The 18,466-nt window shown below is 43.3% G+C and overlaps 1 protein-coding gene across 2 annotated transcripts in view; it reads left to right on the plus strand.

Moving 5' to 3' along the window:
- The first annotated feature begins 11,319 nt into the window (after positions 1–11,319).
- Positions 11,320–18,466, plus strand: part of LOC143745406 (uncharacterized) — a 24,483-nt gene continuing 17,336 nt past the window's right edge. For both annotated transcript variants that reach the window (XR_013205985.1, XM_077237510.1), the window contains exon 1: positions 11,320–11,585. Coding sequence is in view for 1 of the 2 variants with exons in the window: in XM_077237510.1 (XP_077093625.1) it covers positions 11,384–11,585 (202 nt within the window). In the remaining variant the exon portion in view is untranslated. The remainder of the gene's footprint in view (positions 11,586–18,466) is intronic.

Here is an 18,466-nt window from a genome sequence, read left to right on the forward strand (position 1 = left end):
AGATCTAATAATTTCTTTAATACATTTTCATTTTAATTTTGCAACTTATAAAGCGTTAAAAAATGTATTCAATTTACATATTAAAACATATGTATGAAATGGCAAATGTAAATTATATAATTGAATGATCATTTTCATTTTGCACCAAGCATTGCACAAATGTAATGGAAAATGTAAATTTAAATACAGAAATGCATTGTCATTTTGCATATTACATTTCAAATTGAATATTGCTACACATAAGCTTCCATAAAAGTTATGGATACTAACGGACTACTTTGTATTAATAATGAATGATATCTGTGTATGCGAATGTATGTCGGTGGTGAGAAGTGAATGTAATAAAACACTCATGTAAAGCGCTTTGTGACTAGCTAACGGTATGTCTGTGAAAGGCGCTAGCAGCTATATGAATACAGATCTTCTTCTTCTATTACAGAATGTCTTATCAATATATAGACAGTCTCCTAGCGCCTGCATTGCAGGTACCACAGAAAGCTGTTGCTTGTAGGTTTAGCATTACAATCTTGTCCCTATCGCCATCCAGCTGAGTCCTGGGAGAACAACCCATAAAAAGCATGGCTCAGGCTCGAGTATCCAGACATATACAATTACCTCATCAAATCCCCTGGTATGAACACCATGTGTACCATGTGTCCTACACTTGCAGTCATGTTTAAATACCCATCAAGCATCGATTACATTTACTATGTAATAGATTTTTTATTCATTAAAAAAAACCTGTTCATTCAAAAGCACTGTGTTACAAAGTGGCTGTAATGAGCTCAGTCTGTCAGTGGCACAGCTTGTACAATGTCAGTGAGGGACACAGTTTTTTCAAAAAAGCCAATAAAGGCAAACTGCATAAATGTATAGTTTTTAGGCATGATTCTCGGCGCTTGTTTATCTTCCGCTTTCGTGTTGCTTAATGGCGGGCACTTGTTTGTGTTACCCTTCGCCGTGTTGCTATGCGCGCGCAGTGCATTATAGGAGTAAAGTCCCCGATGTCCGACCTTGAGAATGATGTCTATGGGGCCAGCGGTGAGTTCGGGTGTAGTTCTCCTCCAGGCCTGAGAGGGCAGCGGTGAGTTCGGGTGCACTTCTCCTCCAGGCCTGAGAGGGCAGCGGTGAGTTCGGGTGCACTTCTCCTCCAGGCCTGAGGGGGCCAGCGGTGAGTTCGGGTGTAGTTCTCCTCCAGGCCTGAGAGGGCAGCGGTGAGTTCGGGTGCAGTTCTCCTCCAGGCCTGAGAGGGCAGCGGTGAGTTCGGGTGTAGTTCTCCTCCAGGCCTGAGAGGGCAGCGGTGAGTTCGGGTGTAGTTCTCCTCCAGGCCTGAGGGGGCCAGCGGTGAGTTCGGGTGTAGTTCTCCTCCAGGCCTGAGAGGGCAGCGGTGAGTTCGGGTGCAGTTCTCCTCCAGGCCTGAGAGGGCAGCGGTGAGTTCGGGTGTAGTTCTCCTCCAGGCCTGAGGGGGCCAGCGGTGAGTTTGGGTGTAGTTCTCCTCCAGGCCTGAGGGGGCCAGCGGTGAGTTTGGGTGTAGTTCTCCTCCAGGCCTGAGGGGGCCAGCGGTGAGTTTGGGTGTAGTTCTCCTCCAGGCCTAAGGGGGCCAGCGGTGAGTTTGGGTGTAGTTCTCCTCCAGGCCTGAGAGGGCCAGCGGTGAGTTTGGGTGTAGTTCTCCTCCAGGCCTGAGGGGGCCAGCGGTGAGTTTGGGTGTAGTTCTCCTCCAGGCCTAAGGGGGCCAGCGGTGAGTTTGGGTGTAGTTCTCCTCCAGGCCTGAGGGGGCCAGCGGTGAGTTTGGGTGTAGTTCTCCTCCAGGCCTGAGGGGGCCAGCGGTGAGTTCGGGTGTAGTTCTCCTCCAGGCCTGAGGGGGCCAGCGGTGAGTTCGGGTGTAGTTCTCCTCCAGGCCTGACAGGAAAGCGGTGAGTTCGGGTGTAGTTCTCCTCCAGGCCTGAGAGGGCAGCGGTGAGTTCGGGTATAGTTCTCCTCCAGGCCTGAGAGGGCAGCGGTGAGTTCGGGTATAGTTCTCCTCCAGGCCTGAGAGGGCAGCGGTGAGTTCGGGTATAGTTCTCCTCCAGGCCTGAGAGGGCAGCGGTGAGTTCGGGTATAGTTCTCCTCCAGGCCTGAGAGGGCAGCGGTGAGTTCGGGTATAGTTCTCCTCCAGGCCTGAGAGGGCAGCGGTGAGTTCGGGTATAGTTCTCCTCCAGGCCTGAGAGGGCAGCGGTGAGTTCGGGTATAGTTCTCCTCCAGGCCTAAGGGGGCCAGCGGTGAGTTTGGGTGTAGTTCTCCTCCAGGCCTGAGAGGGCCAGCGGTGAGTTTGGGTGTAGTTCTCCTCCAGGCCTGAGAGGGCCAGCGGTGAGTTTGGGTGTAGTTCTCCTCCAGGCCTGAGGGGGCCAGCGGTGAGTTTGGGTGTAGTTCTCCTCCAGGCCTGAGGGGGCCAGCGGTGAGTTTGGGTGTAGTTCTCCTCCAGGCCTGGGGGGGCCAGCGGTGAGTTTGGGTGTAGTTCTCCTCCAGGCCTGAGGGGGCCAGCGGTGAGTTCGGGTGTAGTTCTCCTCCAGGCCTGAGGGGGCCAGCGGTGAGTTCGGGTGTAGTTCTCCTCCAGGCCTGACAGGGCAGCGGTGAGTTCGGGTGTAGTTCTCCTCCAGGCCTGAGAGGGCAGCGGTGAGTTCGGGTATAGTTCTCCTCCAGGCCTGAGAGGGCAGCGGTGAGTTCGGGTGTAGTTCTCCTCCAGGCCTGAGAGGGCAGCGGTGAGTTCGGGTATAGTTCTTCTCCAGGCCTGAGAGGGCAGCGGTGAGTTCGGGTATAGTTCTCCTCCAGGCCTGAGAGGGCAGCGGTGAGTTCGGGTATAGTTCTCCTCCAGGCCTGAGAGGGCAGCGGTGAGTTCGGGTATAGTTCTCCTCCAGGCCTGAGAGGGCAGCGGTGAGTTCGGGTATAGTTCTCCTCCAGGCCTGAGAGGGCAGCGGTGAGTTCGGGTATAGTTCTCCTCCAGGCCTGAGAGGGCAGCGGTGAGTTCGGGTATAGTTCTCCTCCAGGCCTGAGAGGGCAGTGGTGAGTTCGGGTATAGTTCTCCTCCAGGCCTGAGAGGGCAGCGGTGAGTTCGGGTATAGTTCTCCTCCAGGCCTGAGAGGGCAGCGGTGAGTTCGGGTATAGTTCTCCTCCAGACCTGAGAGGGCAGTGGTGAGTTCGGGTATAGTTCTCCTCCAGGCCTGAGAGGGCAGCGGTGAGTTCGGGTATATCGGGTATAGTTCTCCTCCAGGCCTGAGAGGGCAGCGGTGAGTTCGGGTATAGTTCTCCTCCAGGCCTGAGAGGGCAGCGGTGAGTTCGGGTATAGTTCTCCTCCAGGCCTGACAGGGCAGCGGTGAGTTCGGGTATAGTTCTCCTCCAGGCCTGACAGGGCAGCGGTGAGTTCGGGTGTAGTTCTCCTCCAGGCCTGAGAGGGCAGCGGTGAGTTCGGGTAAAATTCTCCTCCAGGCCTGAGAGGGCAGCGGTGAGTTCGGGTATAGTTCTCCTCCAGGCCTGAGAGGGCAGCGGTGAGTTCGGGTGTAGTTCTCCTCCAGGCCTGAGAGGGCAGCGGTGAGTTCGGGTATAGTTCTCCTCCAGGCCTGAGAGGGCAGCGGTGAGTTCGGGTGTAGTTCTCCTCCAGGCCTGAGAGGGCAGCGGTGAGTTCGGGTGTAGTTCTCCTCCAGGCCTGAGAGGGCAGCGGTGAGTTCGGGTGTAGTTCTCCTCCAGGCCTGAGAGGGCAGCGGTGAGTTCGGGTATAGTTCTCCTCCAGGCCTGAGAGGGCAGCGGTGAGTTCGGGTATAGTTCTCCTCCAGGCCTGAGAGGGCAGCGGTGAGTTCGGGAGTAGTTCTTGACCCGATTGGATCCTTTATGATATGGTACAACTACATTGCAATGCAAATAGTAAATATAAGGCCGGAGACACACTGGCTGCGTGGCGTAAGCGTCTCAGCTGCGTGGCGTGTCCGTTTTTATTTCGGCTCCCATGTTAACAGGTTAGAGCTTGCACACTGCCTGCGTGACACGCGCGTCTCAGGCGCGGCATGAGCCGCGCGGAAAACGCGTGCATGCTAGAAATATATGGGATTAGATTTCGGTCACAATTCTGCGCACGCAAAATCACATTTTGAGCGCGCAAGGGGGCATTTCGCACGCGCGTGAACTGAGTTTTGCGGAGAAATGTTCATCTCGCAGATAAGAAAATATTTTGACCGAACGAAAATCAATTTTGCTTTTAGAATAAGTATTTGGATGTGCGCAGACGTTCTCTTTCGCATGTGCAAAGTTTCACTTTCTTGCTCCTTTCATACCAGCCTCTAAGCGCAGACGGCTCGCTTGCTCAACACAACCCAGCTGCTAAATTCTGATTGGCTAGCTTGTCAACAAATCACAAGACTCCCTGCATCACCGGCTGTGGAAGAGGAAAATACATGGTGGAAGATTTTTATGTTTAATTAGTTTAATGGCTTGATTTAAGTTCAAATGTCTACCACTCGACGACCACAGTTTATTTTTAAGCTATTTTTTTAGCTTATTTTTAATCGAAATCAAATCGTACTATTACTGTACATAATGACATGTCCCAGTGTTTGCTGCCCCTCAAGTGGTAGTTCTAACTTCTTTCTGAACTGCAAGTTATGTAATTAACATTAGTGAAATATGAATGTGACCGAGCTGGGGTCTCAAATTTTACACGTTTTCAGAAATGAAGATGGACAGACTTTTCCCCTTTTAATGAAATAAGTGTGTAAAAACGGTACATCACTGACATTAGAATAAAAAAGCCATCAAATAAACGTAGAAATGCAATGTAATAACGTTAAAATAATAATCAACTTGATATCCTTGGAATTATTTAAACAAAAACATTCACAGCAGAGATGTTCTGTAAAACAACTATCATACTAAAAAATATACTTTATTTTCTTATATACTATTTTAGGATAGATAGTGTGCACATTGGGATGCAGGCTTGTTCCCCTAACTGCAAAAAAATAAAAATCTAATTATGAGAGTAATTATATAGAAGTCGTGTGAGTCACACACCCAAGATTTTCACTTATATTTGCATATGTTTGCATTGTTACCCACATCTTTTTCTTTCTTTCTTTCTTTTTGCAGTGAGAGGAACAAGCCTGCATCCCAATGTGAACACTATCCATCCTAAAATAGTATATAAGAAAATACAGTATATTTTTTTCAGTATGCTAGTTGTTTTTACAGAACTTCTCTGCTGTGAATGTTTTTGTTTACTTGAACTTAAATTGAAGTTTTCATTCCATTAAACAAATGAAACATAAACATCTAATACCATGTATTTTCCTCTTCCACAGGCGGTGATGCAGGGAGTCCTGTGATTGGTTTTCAAGCCAGCCAATCAGAATTTAGCAGCCTCATCTCTGATTGGCTGGAATTATGGCATATTGTAATGCTGGGTTGTGTTGAGCAAGCGAGCAGACTGTGCTTAGAGAGCGCGTACGGCTAGTACGAAAGGAACAAGAAAGTGAAACTTTGCACATGCAAAAGAGAAAGTCTGCCCACATCCAAATACTTATTTTAAACGCAAAATTAATTTTCATTCGCTCGAAATATTTTCTTATCTGCGTGACGAACATTTCTCCTCAAAACTCGGGTCACGCGCGTGCGAAATGCCCTTTTGCGCGCTCCAAATGTGATCTTGCGCGCGCAGAATTGTGACCGAATTCTAACCCCATAGAAATAGAACCGACGCCTATTTTTCACGCGACACGCAAGCGTGTTGGAAGCGTTTCCAGGCAAAATAGAATAGGAAAAGATGTTTAACTGTTATTTTGTACACGAATACATATTAATAAATTACATTTTTGACAAATTTAGATATAAATATAGGCCTAATTTAAAAAAAATTAAATAAATAGGCCTAATTATCAATTTTCAAATATTGCACCTGTCAATACAGAACGACATATTCTGTAGTCTAATTTGCTGTCAATATTGCTGTGCTGACAGTAGTCTTGTGTGAGATGCGCCTCGCCTGTAGTGTAGTGGAGAGTAGCGGCTGCGGTGAGAGGAGCAGTGGAGAAGCGCAGGCAAGCCGGGACTCACGCTCGTGCACAGTGTTGCTAATAAACTGGATGTAATTTAAGTTATGTTGCCTTTATATGAAAATAAATATAATGAACAAGACAATAACAAGTACTTGTTATTTAATTCCATTCCAAAAAGTGTTTATCAATCATTTTTTCTTTAATACAGACATAGGCTGTGACATGGATGTTTTTTTTTGTGTGTGTTTTTTTTTAATAATAAAATGACATTGCATAACTCATAGAGATCGCACTGTCCGAGAGTACATATACACATAAAACATGATATCCGAGTTTTAAAATCAAACATTTTAAAAGAGAACAACACATCACGGTTTTTTAAACCAATCAACATTAAGCTGTGTCGTCAGCAAGTCGTTTCCCATCATGCTTTTGATCAGCGCAGTCGGTGGTCATAGATACTGGCTGCGTTCCAAACCGCATACTCAATGAGTAGGTACTTAATTTCAATGAGTACTTACTTAACAAGCGCTAAAAGAGTAGGTACTTTATAGCCAAATCTCGTTGAGTATGAATGCGATCCGGACATCATCCGCCATGTTGACGTTATCATGTGACCTACGACACGTTATCACAAACGCAACAACTTAAAAGATGAACGACACGTTTAATTCATCTATCTGTAAATATCTTGATATTGATGAAACTTGCTCATTTTGTGGTATTGTTGAAGAAACAGCTGCCAATTTATTTTGTGAATACATTTAGGGTTGATTTAAGTTGTTATATTTTAAAACCTTCTAATGTGACCCACAGTTCCTTATAACGATTTTTTAAGAAACCCCAAAATCGTTATCTCTTGAATATGTTGTTAATTTCTTTATTTTATACCCAAAAAGTTTCTCCTTCAAGTTTTCCTCTTTTCTTGATGAATTTACCTCTCGTTTCATCCCTCAGACAATAACAACAGAACTATTTTTTAATGTATTATGAAGAACTATTTATATTTAAAGATATTTAGCCTTGTTATTGTTCTTTTTTCCTGTGTATAAATATCATATTATGATATACACAAACCAATGATCTTTATGTTTTCTGTTTTGTCATTATGATTGTTCATTGTTAGATACAACTAGTATCTTTCCATGATCTTTATGTAATAAGTTTATAAGTTTAAATTATATGAGCGACAGGTGCACTAACACTTCATAACATCAGTAACTCGACAGCACAACCTAGAACAGTTTTCCTCTGCGTTTACTGTCTGCAGTGCACAAGGAGACGGGCCGCTGCTCGAAGATCTCCTTTGGAGAAACTGTTGACTTTATACTCGAAAAATGCAAGTATCGCTCATAAAAAATTAATATTACCTCAGAATGAATTGCATTGTTAGCCCACCCCAATACTTAAACAAAATAATATTAAATGCTGACCAATACTTAATTATATTACTTTTTTTTATATACTAAAAATGATATAATTTAATAAAACAAGCAAAATGTAATTTTTGTCATATGAGTTATGCATGAATACACGTGAACATCTCAATTGTCAGTCAAGCAATGAATCAATGCATACATTAAATAATTATATTTTATATACTGACAACAATAAGAAACATGAATAAATGAGTAAAAGAACAAATAAAAGTAACCATCACACAATAAACAAATGCATGCACATGAAACAAATCTTTATTCAAACTACAAGCATGTATTTGGGCGCTGAACCCCACATACTGCCATCTCAACACAGCGGTTCCCATTCTGCGGCTTTATTCTGATGAATTCACCAGAGGTGACCGTGCCTTCGTGCCGGAGCTTGTTGCTGCGCTGCGCTTCACAATCTGAGGCGATAAGGGCAGATGGAGAGATCTTATGACAGTCTCATCCATGGCACCGTTTCCAGGATTCAGCTCTGGGCTCCTCATCCTCAGTGCTCACACCAGTCTGAATAAAAACATGTTTACTTACTTTATAGATTTGTTTATTTACCTTATTTACAGCACATTAGTCTAATGTCAACAGTGTTGACAACAGTGAATTAACGTTATCTATCCTATGATAATGCCACACATACATCACTCAGATGTCTTTTTCATGTTGTGATGTGCTCATCTGCAATATGTCAATACTTACAATATTTTCCTTTCAGATGTAAATAGACATTTTAAATAAGCGTGTTTAAGATGTATATGGTTATGTAAATCCACTTTAGAGACGTTACGTGTGCTTAGAGCTCCCCTGTTAGCTAGCTATACTAAACATGTTTTTACAGCAAAATCACAACTATACTATACTGTCTAACTACTTTACATCTTCAACAGTTAAAACGTCTACTCTATTGTAGTTTAACACATAAGGAACCGTGTTTACTCACATTTGAAAAACCCCGGCGTCGCTGATCTCCGTGATGTTTGATAATGACGTATGCTCTCGCGTGGCCTCCTGGGATAGAAGAGTATCCATCGGTTGAGCACTCAAAAATCGGGCCAGAAGCAGTAAGCCATCCGGGAACTTCTCCCCTACTCTTTTATGAATACTGATGTTTCGAACGTACTGCTTCCTTCACGTACTGTTTTCGCCTACTATATAGTAGGAAAGTAGGCACATTCGGCCACACTTAAGTCCAAATCTCGCGATAATTGGTACGTCACCCAGGTAATTCTCGCCTACTCTTTTGGATTAATACATACTTTTTCGCTCGCCTACTCTTTTCCCATACTAAATAGTAGGGAAGTATGCGGTTTGGAACGCAGCAATTATATAGAGACTAGATGCCCTATTGGCCGCTGAGCACCGAGAAATGCGGCCGCCATCTTGAACCGGTCATACTCCTAGTTTCGTTGCGTGGCAGCAGATAAGATACCAGAGCATTGTGTAGCATTTTCCTGTTCTAATCGCCGGACCATCGAAAATAGGGCTTTTCACAAGTAAGTCTTAACATTACTGTACTATTGGTTGTATTTTGTGAAAAGAATATTACCAGATAATCGAGAAGGAGCAAGGATATTTGCTATTACTGTACTGAAATCGTTGCGAAATGCTGTTTAACTTACTGCATCAGCCGGTGTTCACCCGGCATGGAGAGGTGGGGTAACGTTAACTGTTAAAGTAATAATTACAAGAGCTTCTAGGTTATTAGATAAGCATTCAACTGCCCTGTTGTATAGGTTATTTGTGTTTGCGCACAAGATATCAGGAAGCAATGTAATACACGCATGACAGCGATGCGCAAATTGAGTTAGCCCTCCAACTTCTAGTGTTATTGATAACCTATATCTTATCACAAGCGATTTGGCTATTGATATTACAGAAGTCCTGTGGTAAAATTACATTATTAACTTACTCCATCTACCCTTGTAAAGTTAATCCGAATAGGGCTTTAGTCTCGACATTTTCCCCTCCCACATCCACATACAATAAAAAAGGTATAGGCTTAATGTTGTCCGAAATTAATTTTTAAAAATTTCTGATGCAAACACGTCTTCTTCTCAATTTTTATTACAGGTGGCTGCGTTCTGAGAGAGAGAGAGAGAGAGAGAGAGAGAGAGAGAGAGAGAGAGAGAGAGAGAGAGAGAGAGAGAGAGAGAGAGAGAGAGTGAGTGTGTGTGTGTGTGTGTGTGTGTGTGTGTGTGTGTGTGTGTGTGTGTGTGTGTGTGTGTCTGTTCGTGTTTGTTTGTGTGTCTGTTCGTGTGTATGTGCGTGTCACAAATCATAAATTGTTTCTTCAACTTATTAAAATATCTTACTTTACTGCAACTATCTGTTTCTGCTTCTTTATTATATTTATAGTGTGTGATTTATAAAATACTTTATATCCTTCATCACACATAATGTGTCTGGTCACTTTATATCTTATATCAGAATATTATATTACTGTTAACCCTACTATGGATATTAAAATACGCCGAACCATGTGTCCTGTATCATAGCTACATGAATGACCTTTGCAGCAAAAAAAACCGCGTGAAAATCAGTTCAGTATTCAGTGAGATATGATTAATTTAATGCGCTGACAGCTCATTTCACCTGCCATTCAGATTACACTGAGCGGAGCGGGTGACCGATTTAAGATGGCGGCTCCAATTCTCGTCCGTGCCAATAGGCAGTAGCGGTCGATAGGGCGTCTACCTATATGATGTCTATGGTCGGTGGTGAGCAACTGCGCGCGACTGCAGAATCCGACTAGTGCGCCTTGCGCTCGCGAGAGTTTTTTGACACACGTCATCATGACATCAGCGCAAGGCGGACCGCACTCGGACACATTTCTAACCGGCATGCATTACGCGCTGATCACCGGTGATCGGTTCTGCGCAGATTTTGCTAATCTCAAACAAGCCTAGTGTCTTTATCAGTAGGCTTTATATTTATGCTTAACACGAAGTATAGGGCTTGCACAACTCTCTCCCATATATGTCGAACAAGGGTGATGCGTGTCAGCAGCGCCGCCTCAGACACGCTTCTGTTGTGCAAAGACACAGAAAACGCGACGCAGCCGACGCGCAACAGAAACGCCACGCTCACGCCACGCAGCCAGTGTGTCTCCGGCCTAAGATAAAGTGAGAAGTAATAGTAAATAGTTTAGTCAATAAAAAAAAAGTATACAGCAAATGAAATTGTAATGAATAGTATAATTATATAATATCATAAGTACCTACATACAACGAAGAGAATGTATCAAATAATTTGTATTTTAAAATATTCCTACATAGGCTATATAAAATAAAATGTCACATCACAGCCCTGTCTCTTTTTGTGAGACCAAAGATCGCCCGTTAGATATAAGTTACACAAGACGAATTATATGTCATGTTTAACCACTAGACTAGATACGACAGAGCCAGCGTCAAAGAAGCACTAGCCGAGATAAGGCTATTAAAACTATTAAAACTACATTTCGTGACACAATAACGGTAGTATTTTTAAATTTCGCGGCCTTTCTCCTTTAAACGTTACTATTACTATTTATATCATGACCAAATACAACCAGAAACAAATGTTCATTCTTGCTTGTGAAAGGTAATTCCTCGAGACCAGTTTTCAGTTGTGTGGCGATTTGTACAGCCCCAAGCAGCACACGAAACAGGCATTTTTTTCAATTCTCTCTATGAGAAGTATGAGAAAGTTGCCCTCCGCAATATGGCGGCGCCGTTGACGTGCGCTCCATCTGCCAATAGGGCGTCTATGTATTTATTATATCTATGGGGCCAGCGGTGAGTTCGGGTGTAGTTCTCCTCCAGGCCTGAGGGGGCCAGCGGTGAGTTCGGGTGTAGTTCTCCTCCAGGCCTGAGAGGGCAGCGGGGAGTTTGGTGACGCTCGCGGCGGTTCTCTGGTCACTGCAACAACAGCCGTGTGTTTGTTGAAATGGCGAAGTTTGGCGATTTAAAAGCTTTTCTTGAATCTTCATTAAATGCAATCTTTAGAGTGACTGTCAGTGACATCCTGGATTCAGTGGAACAAACTGTCAGTGAATATCAGCATAAGATTCAGAGAATTGAGTCCGAAAACGATGATCTGAGAAAACGACTTTGTGCAAAAGAGAAAAGGACAAATCATATCAAAACAGGTGCGTGAAACTCGGAAAATTATATCCGAGGAAATATTATAACTGCGTTGTTGTTTGGCTTATGTTTAAAAGATTATGCTGTTTATAAAAACCGTGTACTTGTTTTATTCCTTCAATGATTATCTTTTCATAAACGCATCTGATGTATAAATGTAAATTGTATATCGTACGACAAGAGGGTAAAATGTTATTTTCTAAAAACAAATTAATTCAGTGAAACATCTTAAAGTTGTTATTGTTTCAAAACACAAGCATTTAGTTACCCTTCACGGGTCTCCCAACACTGCGCCCGCGTCGCTATGGGAACACCCGTGACCGCGTCGCTATGGGAACACCCGTGACCGCGTCGCTATGGGAACACCCCTGACCGCGTCGCTATGGGAACACTTGTGGTGTGACGAGTGTCTGAAGCCCTTATAGACCCTATTCTTGCGCATCTTTATAATATTGTGTTAGAACCTCAGTTTTTGCTGTAGCTCTGTACATTTCTATGGCATCGCTGTCGAGGAGTAATATGGCTTGGGCGTCGTGACGTCATCACTTGGCGTGGCCGCCATTTTGGCAGCTTCCTTTACTACTGCTCGGACTACTGCGCACTGTTTGTAGACGTACTTCCTCTCAGTTCTGTGGCTTAATTTGATTTAAGTTACGTTATTTCAACCATGGTAACCCGTTGCTGTATTGTGGGGTGTAACAGCGCAACACATAATCATCAAGGGAAAAAGATAAAAAATGGATTAACTTTCCACCGCTTTCCTGCTTGGAAGCGCACCCACGGAGACCGAGTATCCGAGATAACAAAGAGTCGTCGGCTCGCTTGGATCTCGGCTGTAAGACGACCAAACATAACCTTCCACAGTATCCCGGTAGTGTTAATTTCGTTAACGAAAACTGAACGAAAATATTTTCGTCAACGCACATTTTTCACCGAACGAAAACTAGACGAGACGAGACTAAAATCCCCACTAATAAACAATAACTGGGAGTAAATCATAAATAATTTTCGTAGACGAATAAAGACAAGACGAAAATGCAGTTCGGTAAATAAAAGTCTGGGCTAAAATCTATGGACATTTTAGTTCACGAACAAAGACGAGACGAAAATTACATATTATTATATGATATGTTTTTGTCAAATCCTGTCTCCTCCTCCGCCTCCTCCTCGTCAGCTCTTCCGCCACACACCCACTTTCAAACCTGGAGCGGGCGGGCCGGGCACAGAGTAGCCTACACAACACATGGAGCAGGCAGGAGCTGGATTCACGGCGAGGCGGCGACAGGTTAAAAGTAAAACATGCTTTGCACGGGGCTCGGGAGAAAGAGGAGACGTGATATATGGACACATTTTCGCTTCATTAAAGTGGAGAACAAAACCAAATGCTTGATTTTAGTCGAAGGGAAGGAATGTGGCCACATGGTAGCTGGAAAAAACACAACAAGCCTGAAGAGACACGTCGCAGTTCACCACAAAGACATTGTGGTAAATTAACAGAAAGATTGTTGGTGGTTGTTTATAATGTAACATTCCTTAAAATTGTGTTTTTTATCAAAAAGATGAGAAAATGTTGAAATGTGAAATAATTTTAGGAAATGTTAAATATTATCTGCTGACAAAAAAGTAAAAGGTTAAAATGATGTCCTGACTAAAACTAGACTAAAATGTTGACAGTTTTTGTTGACTAAAACTAAACGAATAAAATTATGTTTTCTTGGACTAAAATAAAGACTAAAATGCTCGACTCATAGTCGACTTAAACTAGACTAAATAAAAATGGGATGATGTCGACTAAATGTGATAAAAACTAACAAGCGATACTGAAACTGGACTAAAACTGAAACTAAATTTAAAAATGGCTGGTAAAATTAACACTATATCCCGGTGTCGATGAGAGTGTGTTCCCTGCATTTTCATTCTGGTACGTTAAAGAAGGTGTACGATTTTCTTTATATACATTGTTTCTTTCCTTCAACCGCGACACCACATACATACACATGATGCGCGCGCACACAAACACAACACAAACATATCACAACATTATGTTTTCAACACTTCTGCCAACCTGGAAAACTACACTTTTGAAACACATAGTTAAAAGTACATGTGAATGGTTGTTAGCACTAACAGTTACTAAACTAGCAGCTAGGTGGAGCGCACCTTACCTTTGCCCGGATTACTGCGTTCCCACTGTTCGTTATGATGATCTGCAGCTCCTGAACCCATCCATTAGTGAACTGAACATGCGACTCCAATTCCTTGTTGCTTCGGAACTGTTCAGAGGTGTAGGCGCTCACACCACAAACAAGGTAGCTGAACATGTTGTTTATACAAAACTGCGGCAGCAAGTCCTCGTCGGTGCTCCACTCTTTATGTGAAATTTCATAAGGATCCAAACCGTTAATAATGGCGATTTTGTCCACATATCGGTCACTGGCTTCCCAAGATAACCTATCACGGTAAATTGCACATCCTTTTAGGTGTTTTAACATATTTCTTTTCTTTTCTTTCTCTCAACTCTGCTTCTCCTCATTCGGCTTGCTGTATGTTTACATTCGTATAGCTGTCAAGATGGCCGCCACGTCCCAGAATGCAACGCGGCGCCCAAGCCCTATTAGCTTGTGAAGTGGATTTACTTATTTTAGAGTAAACGAAAGTTATCATGAGCATTGTAATGTTCATCATCTTTATAAATGTCAGTAGACCGGGAAGATTTTAAAACGAGCCGTTCATTCATAAATGCGTAAGATCGCGAGCACAGCCCTGATAAGGGCGGAACTATATAAGTTCTATAGGGATCTCCCAGTCATGTGACCCCTAGCCGCGTGTCAGCCATCCATTGCCGTGGGTAATATATATTATCAGTATATTATTATACTAATAATATAATATAAAAAAAACATTTTGACATTGGGCTACAGTGTGTTAGGTAAATGCATTTACCAGTAACGTTACTGACTCTGAAGCTAACTGAGCAGTTCCACGGCTCTCTTCTCTACTACTACTTTAATAGTGTTACATCTAGCTAATGTTTTTAAATTTTTTTTTTACTGCTACAAAAAAATGTGGTCAACCCATACACCGTTAGAACCGTGAAAAAATGCACAATAGTTCTATCATAAAGGGCGACAGCTAAACGTTTGATTAACAAATGATTTTCTGTTTAAAGCAAAACATAAATATGTATATATATATATATATATCGTAAAATTGGGTGCCTGATGTGTCCGGCTAAGACAAGCTTATGTTATGCTGAATGGTAGTGCGCACACACATTGCGGATTTCTATGGCAACAGTGGATTTATAACATTTGATCCCGAACTCCGAGAAATCATTCATTAGCCTTCGAGGGGAAAACTTACCGGATCCAAAATGAAGACTGCAAAGCTGTGTTGAGTTGGAAGCCAAACAGTAACACCGCCATCAGCGTTTTGCCTGTTTATTGCCGCCAAGCACAGACCTTATGTAGCCACGCCCCTTTTCAGCGCTGAGCTCGTTGTCTTTTGACTTCCGGTCTGTATTTTCACAGCGATCTTGCGTAGTTATGAATGAACGGCTCGTTTAATAAATTTCCAAGGTCCATTTGTTAAGACATATGCTTTACAATGCTTATGATAGACATTAAAATGCTCATGATAAATTGTTAACTCTACAATAAGTAAATCAACTTCACCAGCTAATTACTCCTGGACAGCGATGCCATAGAAATATACAGAGCGAATGCAAAAACGGAAGTTCAAAGACAATATTCTAAAGATGGCGGCGCCCTCGTGTCTCTGGTGCATAAGGTCTATAAAGATATTCCTTTTGTATGATCACGTGTCTGATCGCATCCAACTGCACAGCATCGCTCGGGCATGATAGAAATATTTTGTGACGAGCTGTATTATCACCGGCGGTATAGCATTTTCTATTCCGTCAAAATAGCGGGACGTCCCTATACCAGTGTTTACCAAACATGTCCTGAAGGACAACCAACACTGCACGTTTTCTTTGTCTCCCTAATCAATAGCGTTGGGTACTGAAACGCGGTGCCAATAGGGAACCGGTTCCGACGTAAACGGTAGTAACCAGACCGAATAAGGACGAAAATTTCGGTGCCTGAGTCTCTGTGTCATGTGGCGCACACACACACACAAGGTCTCTCGCTCTCTCTCTCTCCGCCGTGCGCGCACTATACGGTTTGGAGCACAGTCTGTTCTGTCTCGCATGCGCGCTCTTGCTCGCTCGCTCTAGATTGAGTAAGATTTTAACTAATTTGCGGGCATCAGGGAGCCGTTATCAATATGCGGGAGACTCCCGGAACGTCTGCTGATAGTGGGGAGATTAATGAAGATGCCGAAGACAAAACGCTTCAAGGTTTGGCTGCATTTCACGTGTAAAATTATTCATCAGAACGCCCTCTCTGTGCCGATTGTCTGAAGCCATATAGAATCACGCCAATCCATTGGCTGTTGGCGCGGGCGCCGCCTCGACGCTCTTACGTCGTCATATTATATTAGCGCGCGCATCATCTGCTCCAGATTTCTCTGCTCCGAAAGGAAGCTTGTCGGCCGCGAACGCAGCGTCTCGTTCCCTATTCAGAGAACATAGGTTACACCAGTAACCAGAGACGTTCTCTTTCACAGGTTCACTCAACGCTGCGTAGCGAAGACGCGGTGGGAACGAAACACCAAACTCGCCAAGCTAAGCGCTGCCGTAACTAGTACAACGACCAGATAACTTACATGACTGGATCAAGCAGACAAAACATGGGAACCTGGAGCCGTGTCGAGATTAGATTACCCTGGTAGTAATCTCTATTAATCTCCAGTATTATTACATTGTTTGATACAATATTGTGACTAGAGTAGCTGAGTCAGTGCTGTTTAATGAGGAAGATGTTTTATTGGATGCTGACATTTCTAAAATGTCAACCAAGAGAAAAAACCCAGAAAAAAAATCAAACATTGAGCAAGTCACAAAAGTTTCAAAGATGAATCTTATGAGCTGTTCTTCTCAGTCAGATGATGGGTTGATGAACACAGTGCTAGTGGAGATACACAAATGGATGTGGAGAGTGCTTATCCTTTCACCAAAATCCAGTCCTTTTTACAAAGAACCAAAGGCTTGAGATCAGTTAAAGTTGATGAGTTTTTCCCAGATTTAAAGTTGTTCCTTGATTCAGTTAAACTATTAATGAAAAACACAGAATACCCCGGTCAACTGACCTTTACAGATCAAGAAATTTTTCGTCTAAAAAAATTGATGATAAAAGTTAGAGCACAAATAGCTAATGATGGTTAAGTGTGTTTTGTTTTTCTTTTTCTTTTTTTTTGTTAAACTCTCTGTTTTGTCAAAATGCAAATTAATGTTTGCTATGTGTGACATAAAGCTGGGTTCTTTAAACATCAACGGTGCCAGAGAGGATGCAAAGAGAGTTTCCCTTTTCAGTTTGTTTAAAGTTAAGAAATTAAGCATCATTTTTTTACAAGAAACGCATAGCACTGTTGAAAATGAAAATCTAAATATACTTCTTTACAACAGTGGTGGGACATAGGGAAGGTCAATATAAAACAGCTGTGCCTACAGTATACTCTCAATGTCACAAGGGACATGACTAGATCGATGAAAGCTTTGGAGAGTGAAATAGTGAAGCTGCAAGATTTGGCAGACTCAACAAGAGAAGGAGAACATTTTAAAGTTCTCAAAAGAAAAAAGTCAGCTCTATCTAACCTGTTGGGGTTCTCTGCCCAAGGTGCTCTGGTTCGCTCACGTCACCAAAATATTGCCAAAATGGATGCACCGTCTCATTTTTTTTTCGGCCTTGAACGAAAAAATGGACAAAGGAAACTTATGCACTCTCTGCGGTCTAGCACCGGACAACTGTTGCACGAGTCGGTGGACATTCGTTCATCTGCAGTTGCTTTCTATGAGAAACTCTTCAAGAATGAGTTCCAAGAGAGACCAGAGGTGGCGCAGTCCTTCTATGAGGGCTTACCCAAGGTTTCCGAGGAGGCTAACATGGAGTTGGATGCTCCAATCTCTGCTGATGAACTACAGTCTGCGTTGCAGAGTCTAGAAAGCGGTAAAGCTCCAGGCATTGATGGTCTTCCTGTGGACTTTTATAAAGTTTTTTGGCCTGTGATTGGTAAAGATTTGTTCCTTGTTCTCAGAGCCAGTTTGAATAAAGGACATTTACCATTGAGCTGCAGGAGAGCAGTCCTCACTCTTCTCCCCAAAAAAGGGGATTTACAAGAGATCAAGAACTGGCGGCCGGTGTCTCTACTTTGCACTGACTACAAACTTTTGTCCAAGGTGTTGGCAATGAGACTGAAAAAAGTTATGGAGTATATATTATTCATGTTGATCAAACTTATTGTAGACTCTCTCTCTCTCTCTCTCTCTCTCTCTCTCTCTCTCTCTCTCTCTCTGTCTCTCTCTGTCTCTCTCTCTCTCTCTCTCTCTCTGTCTCTCTCTGTCTCTCTCTCTCTCTCTCTCTCTCTCTCTCTGTCTCTCTCTGTCTCTCTCTCTCTCTCTCTCTCTCTCTCTCTCTCTCTCTGTCTCTCTCTCTCTGTCTCTCTCTCTCTCTCTCTCTGTCTCTCTCTCTCTCTCTCTCTCTCTGTCTCTCTCTCTCTCTCTCTCTCTCTCTCTCTGTCTCTCTCTCTCTGTCTCTCTCTCTGTCTCTCTCTCTCTCTCTCTCTCTCTCTCTCTCTGTCTCTCTCTCTGTCTCTCTCTGTCTCTCTCTCTCTCTCTCTCTCTCTCTCTCTCTCTCTCTCTCTCTGTCTCTCTCTGTCTCTCTCTCTCTCTCTCTCTCTCTGTCTCTCTCTCTCTCTCTCTCTCTCTCTCTCTGTCTCTCTCTCTCTCTCTCTCTCTCTCTCTCTCTCTCTCTCTGTCTCTCTCTCT

The sequence above is a fragment of the Siphateles boraxobius genome, unplaced genomic scaffold (assembly GCF_051911475.1).
Source record: "Siphateles boraxobius isolate OS27281-9 unplaced genomic scaffold, OSU_SipBor_1 202, whole genome shotgun sequence".
NCBI lineage: Eukaryota > Metazoa > Chordata > Actinopteri > Cypriniformes > Leuciscidae > Siphateles > Siphateles boraxobius.